Here is a 23,893-nt window from a genome sequence, read left to right as displayed (position 1 = left end):
TAATTTACTCAACAAAAAGGTGGAAATATTAAAGTACAAGTGAACATGTGTTAAAGTGTCTAAGTGAATGGGTGTTAAAAGGAGCCATAAATTAGTGCCTACTGTACCTCTATGTCATCTTTAAACAGTGCTGGTGCTGGTTTATACTCTGGATCTTCCACATCCCTGTTAAAATTTCAACACAAAAGCCATTTTAGTAATATTTTACACTACTAACTGAAAAGTTCTTACATTCTTTTCAATTAAGCAAAGCTGATTTAAATTTAGTAAGATACTGTATTTAATTTTCTGTTTGAAATGAAGAATGTATTTCATGGCAGCTTTGGCTTAATCCTGTCCCCCCAAGTCACTGTATCCTCCAAAGATATTCTTTATGACCACAACTAAAAAACCTGAGTGATGAGGCAATGAATAAAAGCAGTTGTCTCTTTCAGCAGTTACCAGTAATTCCCACATTGATCTACTGGGGTCACTGGTCAGCTACACAAGACTAAGACATGAAAAGCTGACCTGAAATCAAGTTGAACAGGTCTGTAGCACTCCACCTCTGAATGCTTTTGCACTTCAGTGTCTAAGTAGTATTGCTAACATGTCAACACAAGGTAGAATCCTTGCCAATAACAGGTTGCTGCATTTTTCCCCTAACTGTGAAATCCCAAACTTCAGTAGTTGTTATACCAGTCCTCTTTTCCACCCTATGGGAGTAAAATCAAAGTAGCATCCCTTACAACAATGACACCAAACTCATGTAAAACCAGGAAGAGAATAAGGTACAGCATGTTAATTCAGATTTGTTTGCTTTAAGGCCCCAAAACATTCCCTTCCATACCCATCCATATAATCATTTGCTCTCTGTTCAGCAGCAACTGCTTTCTCATCTGGTTTTCCAACCCTTTCCAAGAAGCAAAGAGCTGGGTCTGCTCTGATAGTGTTGTATTTTTCATAACCTACAATAGAAAAAAAGTGGCAAAAATTCAACATCCAGAGTACACACAAAAATAAAAAAATCGAGTGTAAGGTGTTTTTATTTTGGGGTGTGGGGAAGTGGATACACAGTCACCCTCATTACTCACCATGTTTAAAAACTCCAATTAGAAGAGATTTATCTGCATCTGCATCCCACCACTCAGCAGGAACTTCAGAGTGGTCTGGCTCAGGAACCCAAACATCAATTTCACTAAAGACAATCACCAAGAGCATACCAACATCAATAGAATTCAGAGGAAGAAATAAATTTTTGTATTTTCTTAGGACATTTCTACTTCATGTGGGACTTTAAACTTCTCTCTTCAAGCACATAAATACAGTAAAACCAGCAATACAAAACACCCAGACAGCTTGGTATTTAGTATTTGAGACCAGTAGTAGAGAAAGAACACAAAAGCAAAACCAGTATACAACACTCTTCCTCTCTAAATGAACTTCACCAACTCCCAGCAGCCTGTGCTTGCACAGCATTGCAAACCAAGGATTATCTGTGCTAGTGTTTAATAGCATGAGAGGGACTGTTCTTCACTAATATTTCTGAACCAAATTACAACTTTCTATCTGCCACAAGCTCCTGGAGCAGTGAGTTCAAGAATTTCCAAACAGCAATAGTTGCCTTTACAAAAAAAAAAAGTAAAAAAAGCCCACGAAGGCTTAATGGAATACACAGCACATAATCAAAAGCAGATGAAAACCTGCCAATTATCATGTCAAGTACATAATTCTATCTTTCACTCACTTTTTCAGTCTATTTGACTCATATTATTTTACTTTATATAGCTAGATTCATGAAGAGGAATCAGGACTTCCTCATGTCAAGTTGATGAAGTGTTTAGTAAACAAAGAGAAAACAAAAACATGTTCCTCACAGCCTAAGGATAAACACATTTAGTTTTAACATGTCTTATTTAGGTCTAGGGAGATTCTTGAATATTCATCTGACATTTGAAATAAACAATAAAAATACTCTCTCTATAGTTCACCTGGCATCAGTTCCATCAAAGACCTTTTGGAATTCATTACCAATGACTTCTTGCTTTAAGTAATAAAGCATTCTTACTCGAAGTAAGACTCTAAATAAAGAAAAAAGAGAAATACAAATATTAGAACTCAAAAAGCTTTCAATAATTGTGGATGGTTTTGTTTTGTCTTTTGTTATATCACAGACATTTCAAGTCATTTTCCTAAAACATACTTCCTTCACTTTTATGGTAGGGGGTAACATCCAGCTCAGGTGATCCAGGACTTTTTATTGTCATCATATTTACAAATTGTTTCATTGCAAAATTTTCTTTCAAATCCTGAAGACCAGGGTCAGGAGAACACTCTTCACTTGCTTCATAAAATACTGATAAGAACAAAGTGCTATTTCCCTTTTCCTGCTTAGAACATGTCCTTAGAGAGGGACTGAGTGGGCTGACAATGAACATCCTCCCCTTAACCTTTCCTTTCCTTCTCACTCACAATTTAGTGACCCCAATGACTCCTCCATGCTTTATCTCAATTCTTGACTACAGTGTATGAATTGTCCAAGCAGAATATAAATAGTTTTGCTACAGAAAAATCCTTGATCTACACCAAGCTCATTCACTGCCATGAATGACTAAGCTTTCACAAACTGGTAGCTCAGGTTCTCTGAAGCCTAGAAAACATGCCAGGGAAACAGCATGTAAGATTGAGGGGCAACAACTTCAGTGCTTTCAGTCCCTTTGATAAGCACTCCCACTCTTTAGTCCCTTGGCTGCTGCAAGGCATCCCAAACATGTTAGCAAGAGATCCCTCCCTAGACAAAAACAGTTTCTTCAAAAATTGTACCAGAATTATTTTACATGTGAAATCATCTGTTCACCTCCAAAGACACCATGACCTATTTATTCTAAACAAACTAACACCATAAAACGTCTTTCTTCCTACTGTCACAACTATTTTAAAGTCTAAGACAAGGATAAACTAGAAAAAACCCAAACATTAAAAGACATTCACACTTCAGCTACAGCTTACTTGTTGCAATGGTGTTTTATGTGCTTTTTGTAGCCTTCATCTTGCAACAGATGCTCTGGATTGTATTTTCGAAGCCATTCTGCTTTGTGTATATCAAAAGTGCTAGCCTGGGTCTTCACTTTTTTTCCTTTTCTTCCTCTAGGCACAGGGGCTGATAAGCCTATATAATGTAAAATATTACAGGTATAGATATAGATGCCCACAATATTGATAGTTCCCATATCCTATACTGAATCAGGTACTGAATCTGCAGTGCAGGATCAACACTAACATCAGTATGTGTTCTGTGTCTCAGAGCATCTCTGGAGTACACATCACCAGTAAGGACCAACAGGAGAGGGAAGGGGAGAAGAGGAGTGTGCTGTCTGTCACCTACCACGAAATAGAACAGGTTCTTCTGAACTGGAATGAAAGCTCACACCAAACACCATTTGGGCAAGCCATCAAATCCAAGGCAAAGCAGCAATGACACTTCTTTGCCCATCAGCTGAATTGTGTGCTTGAAATAAATCCCATTTATTTCAAGTAGGATGTGTTCAAAGAGGGTTTTTTGCTGTTTTTATCCCAGTACCACAGGCACACACATATGAAGCTGTTTAAGTGCACGAACACATGAAGTCCTTACCGAGGTGGTTCTGTAACTCTCGTGTTTGCCCATCCTCTGTCGGGGTGATGAGATCCCATATAAAACTCTTTATTTTCTCATCCCCTCTGTAGTGAACAAGGCAGTAGGCTAACAGGGCTCTGCAAATGATCTCCACATCCTGCTCGTTCAGCTGCCTCTTGAAGCGGCCGTGGGACAGAATTTCTCTCCATCGGCCCCACCTAGCCCAAAGTGAAACACAAATCAGCACCTGGAAGTGAAACACTGGGGTAGCTACAGACTAATCGTACAAAAGAGAATGTTTCTCTAAAATACTTAGCTTTTAACCTTTTTCTTTCAGCTTAAGTTACTGAATAGAAATAATAAAAGTAATATTTGCAACATAACTCCACCGGATTAAAACAGAGTTTTAAACAAGAAGTGCCTCTTTACAAAAAATATGGATGATTGTTTTAAACTTCAGAGACACAAAACTGACGGGAACTCACTCTGACAAGAATGCTGTTATTTTTCTTTTAAGATGGGTGAGGGAACACCTAAGATTTGATTTCCAAATCAAGTTATCTGATTTCAGTATGCTTAAAATAACTGGTTAGATTCTCAGTTCCTTTTTGTGCCTCACAGAAGTGCAAGATGTTCTACAATTATGAAAATCAAGTTACCTACCAAGGCATTATTTCAGACATTTTTATGGAGCCTTGAGCCTGCCTGCAGCACTTACTGTAATGATTTTTAGAGAGACTCCTGTAGTACCCATGTTAAATGCTGTAATTTCATTTGAAGAAAGATTTTCACCCTTCTTTTTTAATGTTTCTTTAATTGCAAATTGTCAGGAAGATTTATTACAGGGGGCAAGATAAATTCCTGTTCTAAAAACATTCTCTGCACACACTCCAGGTCATTGCCAATATAGACTTAAGATATTCCACAAAACCAATTTAACCACATGGAAAAAAAAAAAAAAAAGTATTTTTCAAAGCCTTGAGAGAATGAAGAAGGATGCACACAATACCCATAGACCAGCAAGTTCTTCTCCACACGGAAGCACTCTGTCCTCCCATAGCCACTGGAGCGGTCGCACGGCCGGCGCAGCTTGGGCTTCTCGTCACCCTCGCTCTCCACCTCCGACAGCTCTGCCAGCTCATCCTTGGTAGCACTGAAGGGCCGGGTTTGCTTCCTGATTCTTGGGGTATCAATGACAAGGCTGTTCTGCAGAAGTGCAAACAAACCTTGTGAGAGAAACAGTTTTTCTCAAGTGCACAGCTCCAGTTCAGAAACAATTCCTCTCTCTTGTTATTCACAGCTGTTTCATGAGGACACCGAACACCCATGGAGCAAGTAAAACATTCGGTGGTATTTAAGGCAACAAAAATGAGCATCATGTGCTAATGCCAGTACATTTGTTACAAACAATGCAGAGTATCTCATCTGAGCTGATGAGACTTTCTCTCACACAGACTACTCTGCAGTCTTCGTGAGAGAAAGGGGGCACTGAAACCTTTTTCAATCAAATGCATGGGGAATGTCTTCAAGTATAGGACACAGATTTCAGTATGATAAAATTTAGACAGGTTTTAGTAATTTATTTTGCAGATTCCAGTCCAAGATTTACAGACAGAGAAATGGGGCAATCAGAGTAATTCCACACTTTCAATCATGCACAGGTCTTTAACAAAAATCAGAAATGCCCCAACTTTTTACTGGACAGGACAGAAATTAGAAATACTACAGCTGTCAGCAGGCTGACTGTCATGCACAAATAAGCCAGCACAAAAAGTTTGATTTGTTGAAATATTAATCAAAAAGCACCAGAAATCCCATACCTGCAATTTCAGAATTCAACAGCAAGTACATGCTTGAAAAAAAAAATACACATTAGAAAGTACTTACTCTACCACTGATAGCATCAATATCAATTTCTGCTTTTTTGGCCCATTTCTGCCAGAAGTTGGGATCATCTAGTGAAATATCAGTCCTGTTTCCAGATGCAACAAAACTAGCCTGTAATAAATAAAACTAAAGCTTACCAACATCATACATCAAAAGTTTGTAGTTTGCCTCACTGCTGTAAAGATTGCCTGACCTTATCTCATCAAAAATCTCCCAAGCAGCTGTTAAGACTTTAGAAGTTACTTACACTGCAAAGCAACTCAAAAGCTCTCCTCCCCCTTAATTTTTAAAAATCATATCCATAATAAATCAGAAAAATCTAATGAACTTTTATGCACCATCAGGAGAGAAGAACATTAAGCAGCAAGATTCTTCTGCTTCTAAGTCTGAATCTAAATTACTTGAATGGAAGAAAAAAGAATCTTTTGAAGAGGCTTATCAGCATTTGGGGATTTCATCTCATGCAGAAGTACTCGCTTGAGGGAAATTTCAAAGGGGTGTTTAAGCTGCCAACAATCAAAGCCTGAGTGCATGGAATAGGCTTAATTTCAGAAGGCATTTAAAAAACCCTGATACACTGCATTTGGGAAAAGAGTAAATACATATAAAAATTTCTAACTCTTCTGATAAAAAGACAGTGATGATGATCTTTAGAAATCTACTTCTTATTTAAGGCATAATCAGCAAGATATAGGAAAACCTAAATAAACATATAAATAAATAATATTTTTAAATATTGCCATTTAAGAATATAAATATACATTTACAATATTTTAAGTCTTCTTTTTTCTTTGCTTTTTTAATTCTTTTGAATGCTCACAATTGCATTCATGAAGTGCCCACATCCCAAGCTTTGCTGCTTGGTATTTTACACTCTCAGCCCCCTTCCCATGTACATATATGTATCTCCACTCACTGCTATTTTAGGAAACTTCTTATTTCACTTCTCCAAGTTTTACCAAAAAAGCTCAAGGTTCAAAATATGTATCTTTTGTTTATGCATTTTTAGAATGCATTTTTAACTATATTAATTTTTAGCCCTATTAATTATTGCCATATATATTTTCCCCTACCCTTAATGTATCTAAATACAACCAGATTAATAAGCAAATTTGTTTTAATATTCTTGGCTAATGCAGCTCATCATATCTCACACAACCCCCAGCCTTTCCCAAAGCAGCACAGATCCATTACTCATCTTTGCTCAAGCACACTCCTTGCACCTGGCGTTTACAGAATCTGTGGCAATCTGACTTTTTATGTGCACCTTAACAGAAATTTACAGATGCAAGAACCCAAAATATGTACCTCACACACAGCCCCATGAAACACAGAACATACAAGTGAGGCCTAAACTCTCCAACATGCAGTGCCACTTAGAGCTCTCTGCTGTCACAGAACACCCTGCTGCTCTGCACCTTGGCAAACGTGGAGCCTCTTCCCTCGGACTCGATGGTGATGGTTTTGGTCCGACGCTGCAGGATCTGGTCAATGTCCTCCTCACAGAACTTGGAGCCTTCATCCTCCTCATCCATTATGGCACCATAGGCACCTCTTCGAAGCAAGTCTTCTATTTCTTTTTTGGAGAGTTGTTGGATCTGAGTAAATAAAATCAGGTTTAGACAGTCAAGAAGAAAAATCCCTGAACTCTTTTCTCTTCTTCTTTCCCATCTTTCCACAACCTAACTGTGCCTTATGATCTGTAAGCCTAAATCTGGAGTGTTAAAAGCTATGAGAAAAGTCTAGCTGACAGCTGAAATAATAAATTAGGTGCTTACATGACATATTTTTAAAAGTATGCCTCTCTTTTTTTTTTTTTTTGGCTATTCTCAACACACCATGATGTGCAAGTTTAAAAAAAATTACCTGTTCATACTTACATTAAAGGAATACATTATCTCAGTATGAGAAAATACAAGGAAAGAAACAAACTTTTCTCCTTGTTTTAACACTTTGACATTATCTACCTTGAACTTTATGAGGCAAGAAAGATTTATCAGAGTAACTGACTAGATTTAAAATTATATCAGCTATGTTGCTAGTTCACATCAGGAAACAGAATGGAGATGCAAATGACAGAAAAAGGGAAAAGTGGCAGCTTCTGTAATTTAAAGTAATTCCCACATGATTACAAAAGCAAAAGGAAGGTTATTTCAGGAAATAAATCTACATACACCACCAACACTGTTTTCTCTTCCACTCATACTCTGCAAGACAGCCTTATCCAGTCCCAGTTTCAGACTTGCTCTGTCAAACATCTCTCTCTCATAGGAATTACGTGTGATCAGCCTGTAGACCTTCACTGCTTTGTTCTGACCAATCCTGTGGCATCGGGCTTGAGCCTTTGCAAGAAAGGGAAGAGAGCAGTTAGAATCTAGACTTACCTAGGAATAACATACTGATCTTTTAAAAACCTGTTTCTGCTGTAGCCCAATCCAAAAACAGGAGCATGAACTCAAAAGAAGTCAACACACATTTAAGCAAACAGAAGCTATCAGATATTTTCCACAAAGTGAGCAGTTTTCTAAACACAGTGTAGGAAGAAAAATGCAGATGAATGGCCTGTGCTAAATGCTCCTGACTGGTACCTCCCTTGCAGCAACACCAGATAAAAAGACCTGCTAGCTCCGAAGTTAGCTGATCTCCTGATACAAACAGTAAAGGAGTTGCAACTTGAGAGTTATTTAAATTTCAGCATCCAATTCCTAGATTCTATTAATTCACTTTTTCTTAATGCATATTAATCCTTTTCTGAATATTATTTTTCAACTGAACACTTCTATTTCCATAAGCTGTGTTAGTCAGTACATGCAAAATATAGCCCCTGGGTTCACAGTGTCATCAATTCTTAAGGGTTTTATCAAATCACTGACTTCACCTGTGCTATGTTTTTCAAAAGTAACTGAAAGAAAAGTTCCCAACCAAATGAAATCTCTTCTGAAGGCAGTTTTTAAACACATGCTTTAAAAACATGAACATGTCAAAATTATGTGTGTTCAAACAGAGACAATATTCAAAGCGATTAAATTCTTATCCATTGAGTTTAATTAGGGCTTTCTGTCACGCTCAAAGAAATTTACCTGCAGGTCATTTTGGGGATTCCAGTCAGAATCAAAAATGATGCAGGTATCTGCTGCAGTCAGGTTGATGCCCAGGCCCCCAGCCCTGGTGCAGAGCAGGAAGACGAAGCGATCCGAGTCGGGTTTGCTGAAGCGGTCGATGGCCGCCTGCCGGAGGTTGCCTCGCACGCGCCCGTCGATGCGCTCGTACAGGTACCTGCCAAAGCACACACAGCTCTACAAATGGCTCTGAATTCAGAGAGCCTTGGGACAGGTCTACTGCTCACAGATTTAGTCTGTGCAGTGAATCAAAGTGATAAAGACTGACTCTGATTAGCAGTGGGTAACATAACCAAGAATCATGTCAGAACTTGCAGAGTAGTACCAAGGCACATCAGCAAGTCTGAACACCGAGCATTTTAAGACAAGTTGCTCTGCATTTTGTCCACTGATTATGCCTTACTTATTAAAACACACCCTAACCTGAAGTCCTATGTGGACACTTCAAGTTTTTCACGTATTATCCTTGGATCCCTGCCTAGGGTCACATAAGCAGGACAGTGGACTCTTGTATTATATACCAGATTGCCTGAACACATTAAGGGTGACCAAGCAATCAGCAGAAACCAGAACTTGGTGAGCTGTCATTGGACAAACTGCATATTGATTCCGTAAAGATTAAGAGAAATGGAACAAAAATGACATGACAGCACTTCTAACAGTCTTTATCAAGGCCTCCTAGATAAACCGAGCAAATTTTCAAGCCTGAAGTAACCTGTGATTTGTTACCTTTGACAATTACAAAGACTGCTTTGAAACTTCTGAAATCAAGCAAAATGCTTAAAAAGGGAGCAAATACTTCTGTACTTGTACACTGAGTAAGAAGCTGAATGTGCACCTAGTAGTCAAAGCCTCACAATCATTTTTCTTCTCATCAGCTATAAAATGGCACAGCGGATAATCCACAGGACCACAGGCATTCTGGCAGGCAGCCATCTATCTCCTACAGGCCTGAATTCTGTTAAGTGCTAAGTCTGGTCATGTGTGCACTTCAACATTTCTAATCAAATGGCAGCACACAGCAAATTTCAGCTTCTATGGATTTCAAAAGATTCCACCTATAGATATGATTCACTGGTCTAAATGTAACATCGCTGCAGAAAAAGGAACATTTTCCGAGAAGAATTATAACTATCACTATGAAGTTAAAATTAATCTTTTAAAATAAAAAAGAAACTGTAGCACTCCCAGTTCAAACAGACAGCTTTAATATAAAACTATCACTAAAATAGATATTAAAATAACCTAATATCTAGTATTCCAGTATCCAGTGCAGGAAGGCTTAACATTAATAATTTTTGGTTTTCATCATGTTAACTCTGCATTACTATGAAGTAGTTCACTGACAATTACATACTTCAAAGCAGTATGTACATTGCAACACTGGTAAAACAACAAGAACTATGCCTTGTTAAAGATTTTCAGGTTGATACAGCAACTACTAATTGCAACCAAGTTTAAGGCTTCATGCACTTATTTAGTCACATGCTCAAAAAAGCATTTAGTTTCCATGGAGTCAATAGTCTGTAATAATCAGAGGGTGCAATTACACGTGATGGCAAAAGCCAGCCTAAGGAGCAGGTTTATGGCTGGCAGTTCAGTGTTGCTGCAAAATTCAAAGCAGTCAATTTAGCAAAGATAGGAAGAACATTTTCCCTTTTACATTAATTAAAACCACATCCCCAGTTGCTTATCACTTGGTGTTCATATTCCTTTGGAAGTAAGGATCTGTATCTTGGACCCATGTGGTCCCTGTTCAACACCATGTAAATAAAGAACACATTCAGGCCTTCCTGGGGTTTGGACAAGCAATGACAAGCTTGAACTTGCCTGGTTTCTGACACAAGATGTAAAAACAGTATATACATAACTGAATGCTTAATGGAAAAGGCAACAGACTGAAGGCACATGGTTTACTCAAACTGGACAACCTCTCTTTAGTTTTTCTCTGAAGCTTTCAATTAGTTGTGAACAAATGATCCCAGAACACAAAGTACACACTGCTTAGCAAACAAAGAAAACAGAACTCCCAGCTTTGGTGGGCTGCTGTCATGAATCCTGCACTACCATTCACACAGAGCAATATACCACAGGATCCAGAAGATGAATCTTACCTTTTATGGATAAGGTAATCCTCCAAAATATCAAGGCAGCGCACCATTTGAGAGAAGATAAGGACCTTGTGGCCTCCTGCTTTCATTTTTGGAAGAAGCTTATCAATAAGAACCAATTTACCAGCAGACTGGATCATTGCTTGTAGGTGGAAGTCAGGAGCACTTGGACTATATGTTTCTTTAAACTCTCCAAGGATCTTCTCTTCAGCACCTATCAAAGAATATATTTCCACATCTATGGATGTATCTACACAAATATCTCCATATTCATTCAAATCTAAGTTACCAAAGTCAGTGCTGTACCCTAAATATCCCCCTTTAGGTACTGATGGAGATAGAACAGAGTTCTGGATGGATCTGACGTCTAAGCAAGAACATCTGTTTATATCAGCTTTGACAACAAGTCTTAAGTTTTTACGCAGAACACCACAGAAAAAACACCTTGAATGAGGTGAACCCCCATCCTCCAAATTTTAAAAACTGAAATACTTAATTCTCGAGTACTGTAAAAAAACACTAAAAAAAGTTCTTTTGTCTTTGTGATATTTTAAAGGGGTCATGAGTCTTTGCCAAAAAACAGTATTTTGAATACTACTTGTGAAACCACAGCCAAAACTTTTGGAGTGTGAATTGTATTTTCTTACAAGTCAGGAAAAACACCAGTTAATAGTGAGAAAAGCAATGAAGACTGACAGAGATCCTATCACTTGAAAGAACCATTCATTTTAAAACTTAGACCTAAAAGTTCTTGTTCATACTGCTTTTAAAGAGCTATACTATTTCCATGAGATAATTGCTTCTAAATGTTCTGTGAAAACCTACAGAGTAAGTTCAAGCTTCAGGCATCAAATATGCAAATGCCTCACAACTTTGTCTTGTCTCTATCAAAAAAATATTTCCACCTAATCCAATTTTTGGAAAATCTGAAGAAAACATTGAAGAATTATTACAAAATTCTTACATATTTTAAATAAAAGTAAAAAATAAGTTAAAAAAATCCCCAGTCCTTATCCTGTATTTACCTTTGATGAGATAAGGGTGATTACAACATTTTCTGAGTTCCATCATAGTGTTAACCAGATTGGGTACATTCGCCTGCCCTGCTCCTTTGGATAAGAAGGCAAAATTTTTCTCCAAAATTGCTCGGTAATATTTCTTCTGAATATTAGTTAGTTCTACTTCTATTATGGTTTCCTCCTTAGGAGCCAGCTTTTTTTCTACATCTTCTTTTAATCTCCTGAGCATCATGGGTTTCAGGATAGCTTGTAGTTTCTGAACCTGAAGGAAGCACAAGCATTTGTTGGAACATGAAAAAAGGTAATACTGTAGCTCAGTGAAAAGGCAGTCAGGCCCTCCTGAACCCTAAAGCTCAGATGAACTCATACCTGCTCCTCTGTTTTAAGGTCTCCAAACTCCTGCATGAATGTAGACTCAGCAGGAAAACGCAACGGTTCCAGAAAATGAAGGAGGCTAAATAATTCTTCTACTGTGTTCTGCAGTGGGGTACCTGTTAACAGCACTTTATGCTCCTAGAAAAGGACAAAAAGACCTTGCATAACCTTATCTGCACACATTTGCAAAAATGTTTATGTTAAGTCTGAGCATCAAACCTGAAAACACCAGTTCTATGTGTTGTTAAGCACACAGGTAATACAAATAAGCAAATGTATTTAAAAAACACCAATAAGTATTTTCTAGTAGCGTTCCTTGAAATTTTCTCTTTCTACATCTCTAATGAAGGAATGAGTGAACATTTCAACTTTGCCTGTAATATTCACAGATTCATAATCCTCCCTCTCTGCCGTGTGAAAAATATACACTGAGCATGTATCAGAAAGAAACTCAGAAGACTTCTGAGAACACACTGGAAAGTAATAATGAAGCAGTAAAAAAATGCAAAACTAATCATGGTGCATCTGATACATGGTAGTCTCTACTTTAAAAATCTTTAGCTGTACAAAATAAAATTTTAACTTCTGGCCTAGACAATCTGTCTATTTAAAATTCTACCACTTGCATGCTTCTGTTGTTAAATAACTTGCTTAAAATATTTCCTAAATTTTAACACATTGCACAAAAACTAAGGCAAATTTTAAATGATATTTTCATCCTAATCAAAACAAAAACTGTACAACAGTATCATCGGAAATAGACTGTGCTAACAGTGAGAACTTGCCACAGTTTGTTTAATCACAAATACACCAGCATAAGTTATCAAAACCACATATGTTTGAAGAGTATCAGGAATAGTTATTCCTCAAGAAACACTGCTTGAGAGGTCTTTTTTGACATGGAAAGCAAATTTTTAATTTATTATCATACTATACCAAACTAAAATCAACCCCAAAAAGTGAAGTAGAGTTACTCACAAGGTTCATTAATTTTAGTCCTTCCAAAAGTTTGCAGTTTTTGTTCTTCAGTCTGTGAGCTTCATCAATAATAACACAACGCCACTCAATTGCATTTAATTCTGGACAGCCACCAAGGATCATCTCAAACGTTGTGATAATGGCCTGGAACCTGTAGGTACCTCGAACAATACGGCCCTAGAAATTCATCAACACACACAATTTGTTACATTCCCTCCCATCTGCTCAATGTACACATTTCCTTGTTGAAATTCTGCCAGGAGCCAGACACTGGATTTTACATTATAAATTGCTTTATCATCACACTTAATAATCTTTGTAACTCCCTAACTAAAACTGATGAGGAATTATTCACGGACCTAAATCCAGTATTATCTAAGCAACAGAAAAAATGCAACCCCTTTTAAATTAGAGATATAACCATCTAACATAACTGTTTCAGAAGGTGTATGTGGATAAAACCCCATTTTTAATGCTGAGAAAATCTGAAAGAGTGACAGGAAAAATTCTATAATCGATCAATCACAATATAATGTTAATACAGTTAGCAGTCATACAGTAAGTAATCACAGTACTACAGGGGAACTAAATGAAAACTTTTTACTGCATTGGTCTGACAAGGAGAACATGTAAGGCCTTCAGCAAGGCAGCATAAAATAACTCATTAGGCAAACAGATGTCATTTTGATATTTAGCACTAATTAATAAAAGTTCTCAGCGTTATCAATTTTGAAGAAATAGCATTACAATTAAAACGAATTATTCATGCACAATATATAAAAAAAGGAAAAAAAAAAACCCTTTTAAAATAGTCAGGTTTCAAGTATTTCTCATGTCATTTAATGGTGTGTATTTCAAAAAAGCAAGTTCAGACTGTACACAGTTAACACCAGCAAAAGGAAATCAACAGCCTCATAAAGGTAGCAGAGCTTAATCAGTATTATTTTTTTCTCCCTGCTCTTCAAATTCAGGACCCAACTGCAACCATCTGTGTACACTTTAATCTCCACAAGAGCACCAGCGTCACTGCCATTCAATTGCAAAATTACTCAGCACAGTGAAACAACACACACTTCTTGCTGCTAACACTGCCACTAAATTTACCCAGTAAGCATTTGCTGAAGATGCTCAAATGTAACATCCTGGAACGTGAAGTGACTTCCACCAAGATAAAAAGACAGATAACGTCAAGTATCCTTGTCACTGCTGCCAGCTGAGCCATGTTCAGGGTGAGTTATTGCACACAAGTGAGGTTCCCATACCTGGGAGTCCCTGAAGTACATCTCATACTGCTGAATCATCTGCCTGCTGATCATGCTGCCGTGGTACACCACGACGTTCAGGTCAGTCCACGTGCGGAACTCCCGCTCCCAGTTTGTTATGGTGGAGAGCGGAGCTATGATCAGGAAAGGGCCTCTTATACCCGTCAGGAGGATTTCATACAGGAATGTAATGGACTGAATGGTTTTGCCAAGGCCCATTTCATCTGCTAAAATGCAATTTCGCCTGAAAGCAAAAAAAAATTTATTTGTTACTATCATCAAGTGAAGTACAGACCCTAACGCTGTTAGCAAAATGAACAATTTACAGAAACAAAGCTCAAATATACCAGTCTACAACAACAGTCAAAACTGAGGCACTGCAAAATGATCCTTGAAAGCATTCCCTGGTTAAGGTGAAAGAATGTGCACAAAACCTTTGTGTAAAGCTCTGCATCAGGTTTAGCACTGTCAAAACCTGAGAACAGAATGTTCTGTGAAGTTCTACAAATATATTCAAGAAGTATTCATTTGGGACTACCTTTGCCCTAATTAAAGGAATTTAAATTAGGCAGGTTTCCTACATGCACATTCACCTTGACAAAACTGCTAGAAATTAATGAAGAATCCCTAGAAATCACACATAGGAAGTATCCCAGCTACACTCACATGAAAGGAGTGCATCAGAGCATCATTAGCAAATTTCCCTTTTTGATTCCAGAACTAGACGGATGCCTATAACTAAATTACTGCATGAAGCACCACTCCATGCTTGCCCCCAGCCATACATTGCAGCCCTTCCCACTGCTTGCAGATGTCACACAGCCCTGCACTGCTTGAATGAGAATTAAAATCAGATTTCCTTTTGCAGACCAATAACATACATGGTAAAATGCTACACTCACTGCCATCATCCCTGTAAGAAATATACAACTGGTACTTTGGAAATACAGCAAGCAGAAGATACATTAACAGAAAATTAACTTAGAGAAAAAATACTTCATTCTGGGAAAGATCTTGCAAGTGATCATACTTCTGTTCATAACACACAGCATTAATGCACAGAAGTTAACATCACCTTAAATTACAGATAGTGCAATTATTTACTAGCCTTACTTTTGAAGAGAGGTAACTATTATACTATTCCTAGCAATCATTTTGAAAGATGCAAAAAATTTCAAAAACTGTGAAAGCTTGCACTTTGGTTGTTTTTGCTTTGATTTCCTCATAGCCATTGAAAATTATCTTCAGTTATATTAGCTGCATTATTTTAATATTTTTGTTAATTTTCATGAATAAAACATCCTTGCACACCTAAAGGTTGAGAAATTTGTTCCAGTTACATCCTTTTAGCTACAAGCAGAGAAGCTGCAATAAATTTAGTTAAACAGTATTCATCTCAAATAAAAGTGATTTACTCCATATGGTTTAAAATCTACATTAAAAAATATTCCATGCATATACCTATTGTACCAGTTGAATAGGAGCCAGTTAAGTCCTTCCAGTTGATATTCCCTGAGCTGATTGCCATTTTTATATTCCCTGGACTGTTCTATCTTCTTCCAGGAGTTTGGAGGTGGTCGGTCCTTTAAGGGAAAGATAAATATAGGTACAGATTGATATGTGCTTCATTTTTCCAAAATATCTAACCCCACTACTTCATGAGTGTATCACTTTAGATTTAGAATGTTGCTGTTACACCTTAAAAGTGAACTGTCATTGTTACATCACTTACTAATTAATAGTCTGCAAAAATCTGAAATTTGTATTTATTTTTCTCTATGAATTGCTGTTTTTTAAATTAATTGAAGTCTATAAGATAATTAAATTAAGTTAAGCAACTGATTTCTAAAAAATAGAATACAAATAGTTTGGCTGGAATAATAGGGCACACAAATTCATTTATATATGTAATTTCCAGGCTACATGAAGTTTCACTTTGGCAGCTCTAAGAACAGGCAGCTGACCTACAAGAGAGCCACCTGAGTATTGGGATTAACAACATCCCTGAAGTCTAAGGCAGCTGGAAGCTGATGCTGAAGCAGGCTGGGCATCTACACAGTTACTGGGACCTTGCCCTCTCCCTTCTGCACTTGCCCTGCCCTGCTGATCACTCGGGCCCACTGCCAATGCATGAAGCCAGGACCAGCAGTACAAAAAAGTGAACTTGTGAGAGCTTTAGTGTCCTGAATAGATTTCCCGAAGGGATCTGATTCAAACAGCATCAGCACAGGCAGGGTGACGAGACAAAGACCATGACAAAACAGACTGAGAGAATCAAGGTGTATCACCTGCAGGGCCCTCACAAGCTAAGGAAAGCTGAGAGACTGTGTATAAAATATTTATGTATAAACACAAACAAACACAAGTTTGTTCCCAAGCCTGGAGCCAGAACAGCCTGGCCTCTAGCTTAGCAGGTGGAATCATGCAGTTTTTTACTGATACTAGGTAGGATTCCAGCAGAAAACTCTTCTGACAGCTCCTGCATCCCGACGTGAACAAACTCACACATTCAAGTGAAGTAATTTTAGTAGGAGCTTTTCTCACCAGCTGTACTTCCCCCCCTCTCCCTCCCCATTTCCCAGCATTTATAAAAGCTTGCATTCACTTGAGACTCATGTGGCCTTATGTGGCAGCTCTGAATTTTCCATGTGAATTCTCTCTCTCTGCACTGCCAGCGTCAGCATCACCTGAGCCCAGGTCTGGGTGCAGCAGGAGCTGTCCCTCCCCAGCAGCTGTGCCTTCCTCCCCTCTCCCACCAGCTGCCATCTGTCCACTCCCCCACTCCTGGAGCAGCCATGCTCCTGCTTGCAGGGCTGCAGTCAGCAAATAATTTCTTGTGGCTGCTGGAGCCTGAAGCAAAAATACTTGTTGCTGATGCTGGGATGACTGTCAGTTGTACAGTTGCGCTTTAATCATCTTTTTCTCTCACAGCCAAATATGGGAACAGAGGTATAACAGCTCTTCTTCCCACATGCCAAAATGTCAGGATTTTAAATAAATACTACATAAATGAACTCAATATAATATGAAGATGTTAATCGTGACTACTGTCATTATCTGTAGATGGAAAAACCATTAAAATAAATTCCAAAGCCTCCAAATTAAAACACTGTGCATATTTAGTTATGTAAAAGAAGTAAGTTAGAGCAAGTGTTGTACTACACCACGCAGGACACATGTCCTACTCTGACAATGACATACAGGACTTGAAATAGAACTATTTTGCTTTCTCCTGCTCTAAGAGACAGAAGATTGATAATTTCAAGATAAAACACGTTTCCTAATTACATGTATTTTTCTTCCTTTCAGCTAGCTCTTTAACAACAAGAAGAAAAATAAAAGCAGGAAAAAATTACAGAACCTGTTTGACAGATCTCATTTGCCAATTCCCTTCAGTGCTGAAGCACAAAATTTAACTCTCTTCTCTATAAAAGGGTGTTAACACGTCATCCTGCTTTCTGCTCATTTTCAAGGTGCTCTGTTCTGTGATAGCCAGTTTCAACCTGTGGCTCACTGCTCAGTTAGAAACTCAGAAAGTCACAGCACTTCAGGTTTTTTCCTAAGCAAAAATCTTTATTTTTTTTAGAGTAACAACTAAGATAAGACTATTTATCTATGCCTACCTGAATGTTTTATTATTCCTAGCTAACAAGGCACACAGACACTTTACACAGAATGTCAATAAGCCTTATGTTTTAACACAGGAGTTTAAAGTTGGGAAAACTAAGTCAGATTTACCAAGACAGACAAGTAAATTAGATATAATTTTACCAATCTCCTTGAGTCAGGCCTGGAAGCTTGCAATTGTTCAAATTCTTCTATTTTTGCTTGATCTACATCTTCTTTCAGCTCCCACGTACTGTCTTCATATGGCAACGAACACCATTTTACTAAATAGTAAATAACAGGCTGCAGAAGAAAATTCTGAATGTTATCAGTTTTTAATTTAGTATACAGACTGTTAATATGCCTTACTATTAGTTTAGCTTGCTTACACAAGAGTTGCAATCAAAATCACATTTCTGACAATTTTTTAAATGTTCCATGCAGATTCCTGTTATCTACCTACTTATCCTTGGCTCCCAACACTCTGCCACTTTCTGTAGATCTCTGAAGTGCTTTTCAATCCCTCTTACCCACAAGAAAATCTTGCTTTAGTCTCAGGAAAGATAAATTACAGTATTTGTGATATTTGTGGAAATGGGGCAAGGGTGGCAGAGCTAGCTACAGAAGTGCTACACCCAGGACATTTCCTCCACTCTCCAAATCAGGCTACCCAGGCCCAAACCAGAGCTTTAGAGCTCCTAAGCCAGAGGTCTGACCAAAAAAACTCTGATCAAGCTTTACAGGCTTGATGAACAACATATAGAAAAAAATGGAACCAAAGTACATCATCTTACTTAGATTCAAGATGTAAATATTTAAAAACCAAATAAAGATTCATCCTTCCAGAAGCTGAGGGGAAAGTCTTATGACAACACATTTTTTCTAAAAGTTTAATAATGACAAATCTGCTGCATACAATGAAAATTGTTCTAACTCTCAACTCTTAGGAAGATTAATGCAGAAATCACTGGGTAAAGTCTGCTCATTTTGCTATCCACACAAGCAGAATAAGCATTACACATATTCCAACAGCCTTAATCAACAACTTTCTTCTCAGTCTTTGATCTCCACTTTTCTCAGACTTTCTGAATTTTGGTAATTTAATTGCTTGACTTGCTTTTCTGTTTTCTTTTTTTAATCTCAGAATGTTTTTGTTGTGTAATAGCTTTCCAGAAGAGATGCTTTTATATTAAAAAAAGGAGTTTTGATAAATACAGAGGAAATGGTTCACTGGTGGCTATCAATGCACTTCAAATCACTGGCTGCCTAAAGCCTTTATTACCAGTGACCCCATGGCACTACCAGAGAGACAAGACAGTATATGGGATCAGCCTTTTGATGGAACTCACAAGACAATTACTGAACCTGACATTTATGTCAGTCAATACCTAAGCTTTGCCTACTATGACCTATTAATACTAATAAAAATATAAGCTATTAAATGCTGACTTGTCTTTCAAATCCACAGGTAGCACAGGAAAGGACAAGACTGTCATGTCTCATCAAAAATATTACTGAAGCTTTAAAATCATTAAAGTGTTACTCTGAGATCTGATAAAGTTACAGTTTTCAAACCTGGAGCTTCCTGACTTGCTTTAAGACACACTTACCTCACCAGTGTCCTTATCTTCACAAAGAGACACTTCTAATACCCGGTCTACTTCAACATAGTCAGGATTAAAAGGTTCCTCTTCCATCTGCAGTGAAAGATTAATAAAATCAGCAGAGAGGCAAAAACCAGTTGGTATTTGCCAAGACTTGGTCTCATCGTACACAAAACAAATTTGGTAGTTGGAAATTATTGGGGTTTTTGCACAGATCTTAAATTCCACACCAGCCTCCTGCACACACCCCCTTGGCTCTCTTGGGCAATCCTCACTGAAGAGGGATTTGACACCAGATCTCTGGGATATGGTGCTGTCTTGTGGAAGTCCTATGGAAACTAGCCATACTGACACAATCCTTCCCTCCTTACCACTTCTAAGGAGTTACTCAACTAATTGCATTTTTAGCCATGTTAGTCAGGTTAGTTCAGTGACTCCAGAAGACTTGCCCTTGACATTACATTAAATAACCCACCCTCTGTTGCAACCAACACCAATGGCTCATTTTTGGTTCCTAACAATCAGCTCTTCTATATAAAAGCAAACTACTAATCACAATTTTAAAAGGGAAAAAAAAAGCTTATTTAATTTTTATTTCATACTCACATCTGCAAAAAAGTGAGCTCTTTGTGCTTTTCTTACTTTGAACCGCTTTATTTTCTGCTGGATTCTTTTATCCTTTAAAAGCTGTTGTTCTGTGGCCCACTCACAGTGGAGATATGAGCTAAAATCACAGAGATTGACATTAACACATTGGTGAAAGCAAAAGCTTACTATCTATTTTTAATATACAGTTAAAATAACAGAATCCACCATAAAGATCAAAGATTTATTCTTCCAAATAATCATCTTGCAGCACCTAGTTAAGGCAGTGTTTTTTAGATGAAATATGTGAAAGTCTATAGGTTCACAAATTCCTTTCATGTGTCCTAAGAAGAGAAACAAGCTTATTTCAAGTGAGCTTAAACAAGTCAAGTTTAAAATCTGACACCTCTATCAGAAAGTATGCAGAAATATAAATGACTGCACATATTGGATCTGTGTTTTCCAGGTATGTCCTGTGAGCAGCTCTCCAGGCAGTGCTGGAGCACAGAGCTCAGCCCAGGGAGGCTCAGGAGGAGCAGCAGAGCCCCAGGCAGAGGAGCCTGCCCTGGACTGGGCTGGGCCAGCAGCTCTGAGACAGAACCTGCAGCTGCAGCATTGACCTGTCCCCAGGAGAGCCCTTCTGAAATTACATCACAGAAGTACACGTATCTCTCCCTCACACCCCTTTTTTAGTATATTTCCAGCATTTTTAAAGCTTTCTAAAGATATGCTAGAAATAAGGCACAGCTGGGGATTACTCATTCTCGGATGAAAAGACAGATTTTGCTCTTTCAGAAAAACACAAGGTAAATGGTCTCCAACAACATGTGGAAGTAGAGTCTAAAAACAGTTACATTTATTATAGCAAAAATCAGATTCAATTATTCACATATGTAAAATTTAAAATAAGCCTGGATTTTCAGCATCAAGAATTGAGTAGTGACAGAAAAATAGATATGAAATTTAAAATAAAATATGGAAAAAGTTCTTTTTTCCTGCAATTTTTTTATTTCCTCCTTTTGCTGTAAATTCATTTCTATCACAGGTTTTTTCTTTCTTTTTGAAACAATAAGTTCAACTACTACATCAACATCTCCTAAATTCATGATACTGTAAATCTAATCTAGGTTCACAAAACACCTCTGATTTAAATTCATGAAATTAAAATTTGCCTCAGGCATGTAGTCCCTGCTGAAATTAATAAATTTATCTTCTAATTTCATAAATATCTTCTCTAAAAAACTCTGTTATTTGGCAAATAAAGGCTGCTAGCCTATTGGACAGTGCTGGTTCCATAATCCTCATAGTTTTAAAATTATTACTACCACATCACAGATTCTTAGAAATTTAAAGATTAAATTGGTAAAGAAAAATCTCAATCGATGACAAAATAACCTTCAAGCAATACAAAACTTGAGTAAATAACTATGATACTAAACAGTTCAGTCAACACATCCAATGAAACAACTTTTTAATACTTACTAGTTCTTGTATTTTACAAAAAACTCTTCTGTATCTACTGTCATCCCTGCAGATATCTGGAAAGGGAAATTCACAGGAAATGTAAAATGACTGATGCCCCCTTTTTCAAATAAACTATTTTATCCCATGACAATCACTTACTTCTTTCTTTATTACCCTGGAGGATAATATTTTGTCTACAATTGCTGCATCTTCTTCACTCGGATTTTCCTATAAAGACACGAAAACAATGATATTATAAAACTGCAGTACGTGCCCTCTCTCTCAGGCTTAAAACCTTCAACCACAAGTGGCTTGTCAGAAGATGAGCAAAAGAGGTAAATTTGACCTCCACCAGCAGCATTCCCTAACAGGCTGGGAGTAAAATTTAAAATCCAGAGAGGGTTATGTGCAGAATTACAGCAAGTCTGGCACTTCCAAACAGCATCAGCTGCAGTGCTCACCTGCCAAACACACTCAGTGCAAGCACCAGGGATTCTGCTGCTTGCCAGACACTGTGAATGCCCTGCTGAGTTAAACTGATGCACTGGACATAACCAGAATTCAACTACACACAACTGGAGAAAAACTCTGACAGGTGGAAAAAGAGAAAAGAAACCCAGCATGTGAAAAACTCAGTCTGATCCATCCACTCTGCACACAGGCACCAAACATGCTGTGGAATCAGAGAGAGGAGGCTGTGGCTGCGATGAGGCACACGAGGGATTGCAGGGCTCTGCCACAACTGGGACTGTGGTCCCAGAGACAGAGGTGATCTGTGTGAGCTGCTTGCAATAGTCACCTTCCCTCTTGTCCGATTTGTTCCCAATTACATTATCATTCTGCTTCCCTTACAACTCCTGGCACTCTTTCAAGCATCTCAAACTCTTTTTTCCTGTTTCTTCCCTGCCACTCTGTTCACCTTGAATGGCTCGACAGTAAGTTTGAGTCTCCAAGTGTAAAGCTGAAAGGGTTGTGGGGAGAGGAAGAGTGTCCTTTTTAAATACCTCAGTAAGCAGAAATCCTCCAAATAATTTGATGCTTCTGTAAGTCATGGTAACATCAGAACAGAGCTTTTTCATATGCCTATGCCACATAAAACATTACTTGAACTATACCCATCCTTAGTCTTATTCTTAACTTCAATTAAGTCAACAGATGTTTGGAACACAAAAAAATAGAGGTAATTTCTTACAGTTTTCAAGATTTTAGCCAAATGTCACACTAAACTGTGGCTTAGAAATAATAATGTATTCCAAGGTAGGAGCTTTATTCACTGAACTACCTGAGACAAATACAAAGCTCCCACAGACCAAGCCAATTTTTACTTACCACAAATAATTGTAAAGGCTGCTCAGCAGGTAAAGGGGCAGAATTCTTCTTGATTTTAACAGAAACTTTAGCTGCTTCTTCTTCTGATTGTTTCCCTTCTCCTTCTTCAGAGTACTTTTTCCTTTTAACTTGACGATTTGATCTTCTCTTCTGCCATGCAGGAGAAAGGAAAGAAATTGAGGTTTTACCCAAAATTTCCCCTAACCTGAGCTGCATCTTCTGGGTCACTCTAAGCAATACTTCAGCTGTACCTACAGCCAAAGGCCAACATCTGATAAAAACATGAAATAAAAAAACCCTGTAATCCACTTATGTTCAATTAATTAAATTGTTATTTTCTCTTTCATGTAAGCATATGATATTTTTATGTTTAGGGCTCAAAAGCAAACATGAAACACTCTTTTCAGGGTATGGGAGCAAAGCTGATACATAACAGATCTTCCACAAGCATCATTATTTCAACAGTGAGTTCCTAATGCAGTGTAACAGTTACCATCCAACTCCAGTATCAGAGGGAATGATAGAAAATAAGCTGATGTGTCTCTACTAAATGGTGCTGTACAAAAAATTATGAAGGTTTTCACTATATCATATTGGTCAGATTGCTGATGAAATAAAATCTGTTGCTTTGTTAATGTCTGTATTTTCTCCTCCACTTTCATCAAGGTTTAACAGCATTATACAGCTTACTTGGCAGTTTCTCTCTCTAACCCTTCCATTATGGTTTCTGCAAGAATCTGAGGACAACAAATTCCAGCTGAAGAAATAACGTTCAGTCAAAGAAAATAATTCCTTCTCACTCACAGTTTCAAATACTTAAGATTATTAGGATATTGCATAACATTTCCTAGCCCTCAGTAACCAACATGAGACATTGTCTATTTAACCATAAGATTAATTTGTAAATTGGATTCAGTGGATAAAAATAGCAGTATCAAACTAGTCAGCTAACATTTGAA

General features: G+C 37.7%; 1 protein-coding gene across 5 annotated transcripts in view; it reads right to left on the bottom strand.

Moving 5' to 3' along the window:
• CHD9 (chromodomain helicase DNA binding protein 9) overlaps positions 1–23,893 on the bottom strand; it is a 70,952-nt gene that overhangs the window by 15,169 nt on the left and 31,890 nt on the right. For all 5 annotated transcript variants that reach the window (XM_036390581.2, XM_036390584.2, XM_036390583.2 and 2 more), the window contains exons 4-26: positions 22,935–23,084; positions 21,765–21,833; positions 21,624–21,679; positions 20,163–20,280; positions 19,563–19,649; positions 18,118–18,255; positions 15,808–15,929; positions 14,347–14,590; positions 13,085–13,261; positions 12,101–12,244; positions 11,738–11,993; positions 10,716–10,926; positions 8,563–8,758; positions 7,657–7,824; positions 6,901–7,080; positions 5,483–5,593; positions 4,605–4,801; positions 3,614–3,813; positions 2,989–3,148; positions 1,971–2,060; positions 1,074–1,177; positions 830–947; positions 108–165 (exon numbers count right to left, since the gene is read on the bottom strand). In XM_036390581.2, coding sequence (XP_036246474.1) covers positions 108–165; positions 830–947; positions 1,074–1,177; positions 1,971–2,060; positions 2,989–3,148; positions 3,614–3,813; positions 4,605–4,801; positions 5,483–5,593; positions 6,901–7,080; positions 7,657–7,824; positions 8,563–8,758; positions 10,716–10,926; positions 11,738–11,993; positions 12,101–12,244; positions 13,085–13,261; positions 14,347–14,590; positions 15,808–15,929; positions 18,118–18,255; positions 19,563–19,649; positions 20,163–20,280; positions 21,624–21,679; positions 21,765–21,833; positions 22,935–23,084 — 3,354 coding nt within the window. The remainder of the gene's footprint in view (positions 1–107; positions 166–829; positions 948–1,073; positions 1,178–1,970; positions 2,061–2,988; positions 3,149–3,613; positions 3,814–4,604; positions 4,802–5,482; positions 5,594–6,900; positions 7,081–7,656; positions 7,825–8,562; positions 8,759–10,715; positions 10,927–11,737; positions 11,994–12,100; positions 12,245–13,084; positions 13,262–14,346; positions 14,591–15,807; positions 15,930–18,117; positions 18,256–19,562; positions 19,650–20,162; positions 20,281–21,623; positions 21,680–21,764; positions 21,834–22,934; positions 23,085–23,893) is intronic.

This window comes from Molothrus ater, chromosome 12 (genome assembly GCF_012460135.2).
Source record: "Molothrus ater isolate BHLD 08-10-18 breed brown headed cowbird chromosome 12, BPBGC_Mater_1.1, whole genome shotgun sequence".
Taxonomy (NCBI): Eukaryota; Metazoa; Chordata; class Aves; order Passeriformes; family Icteridae; genus Molothrus; species Molothrus ater.
This window is presented reverse-complemented; position numbering and strand designations above follow the sequence as displayed.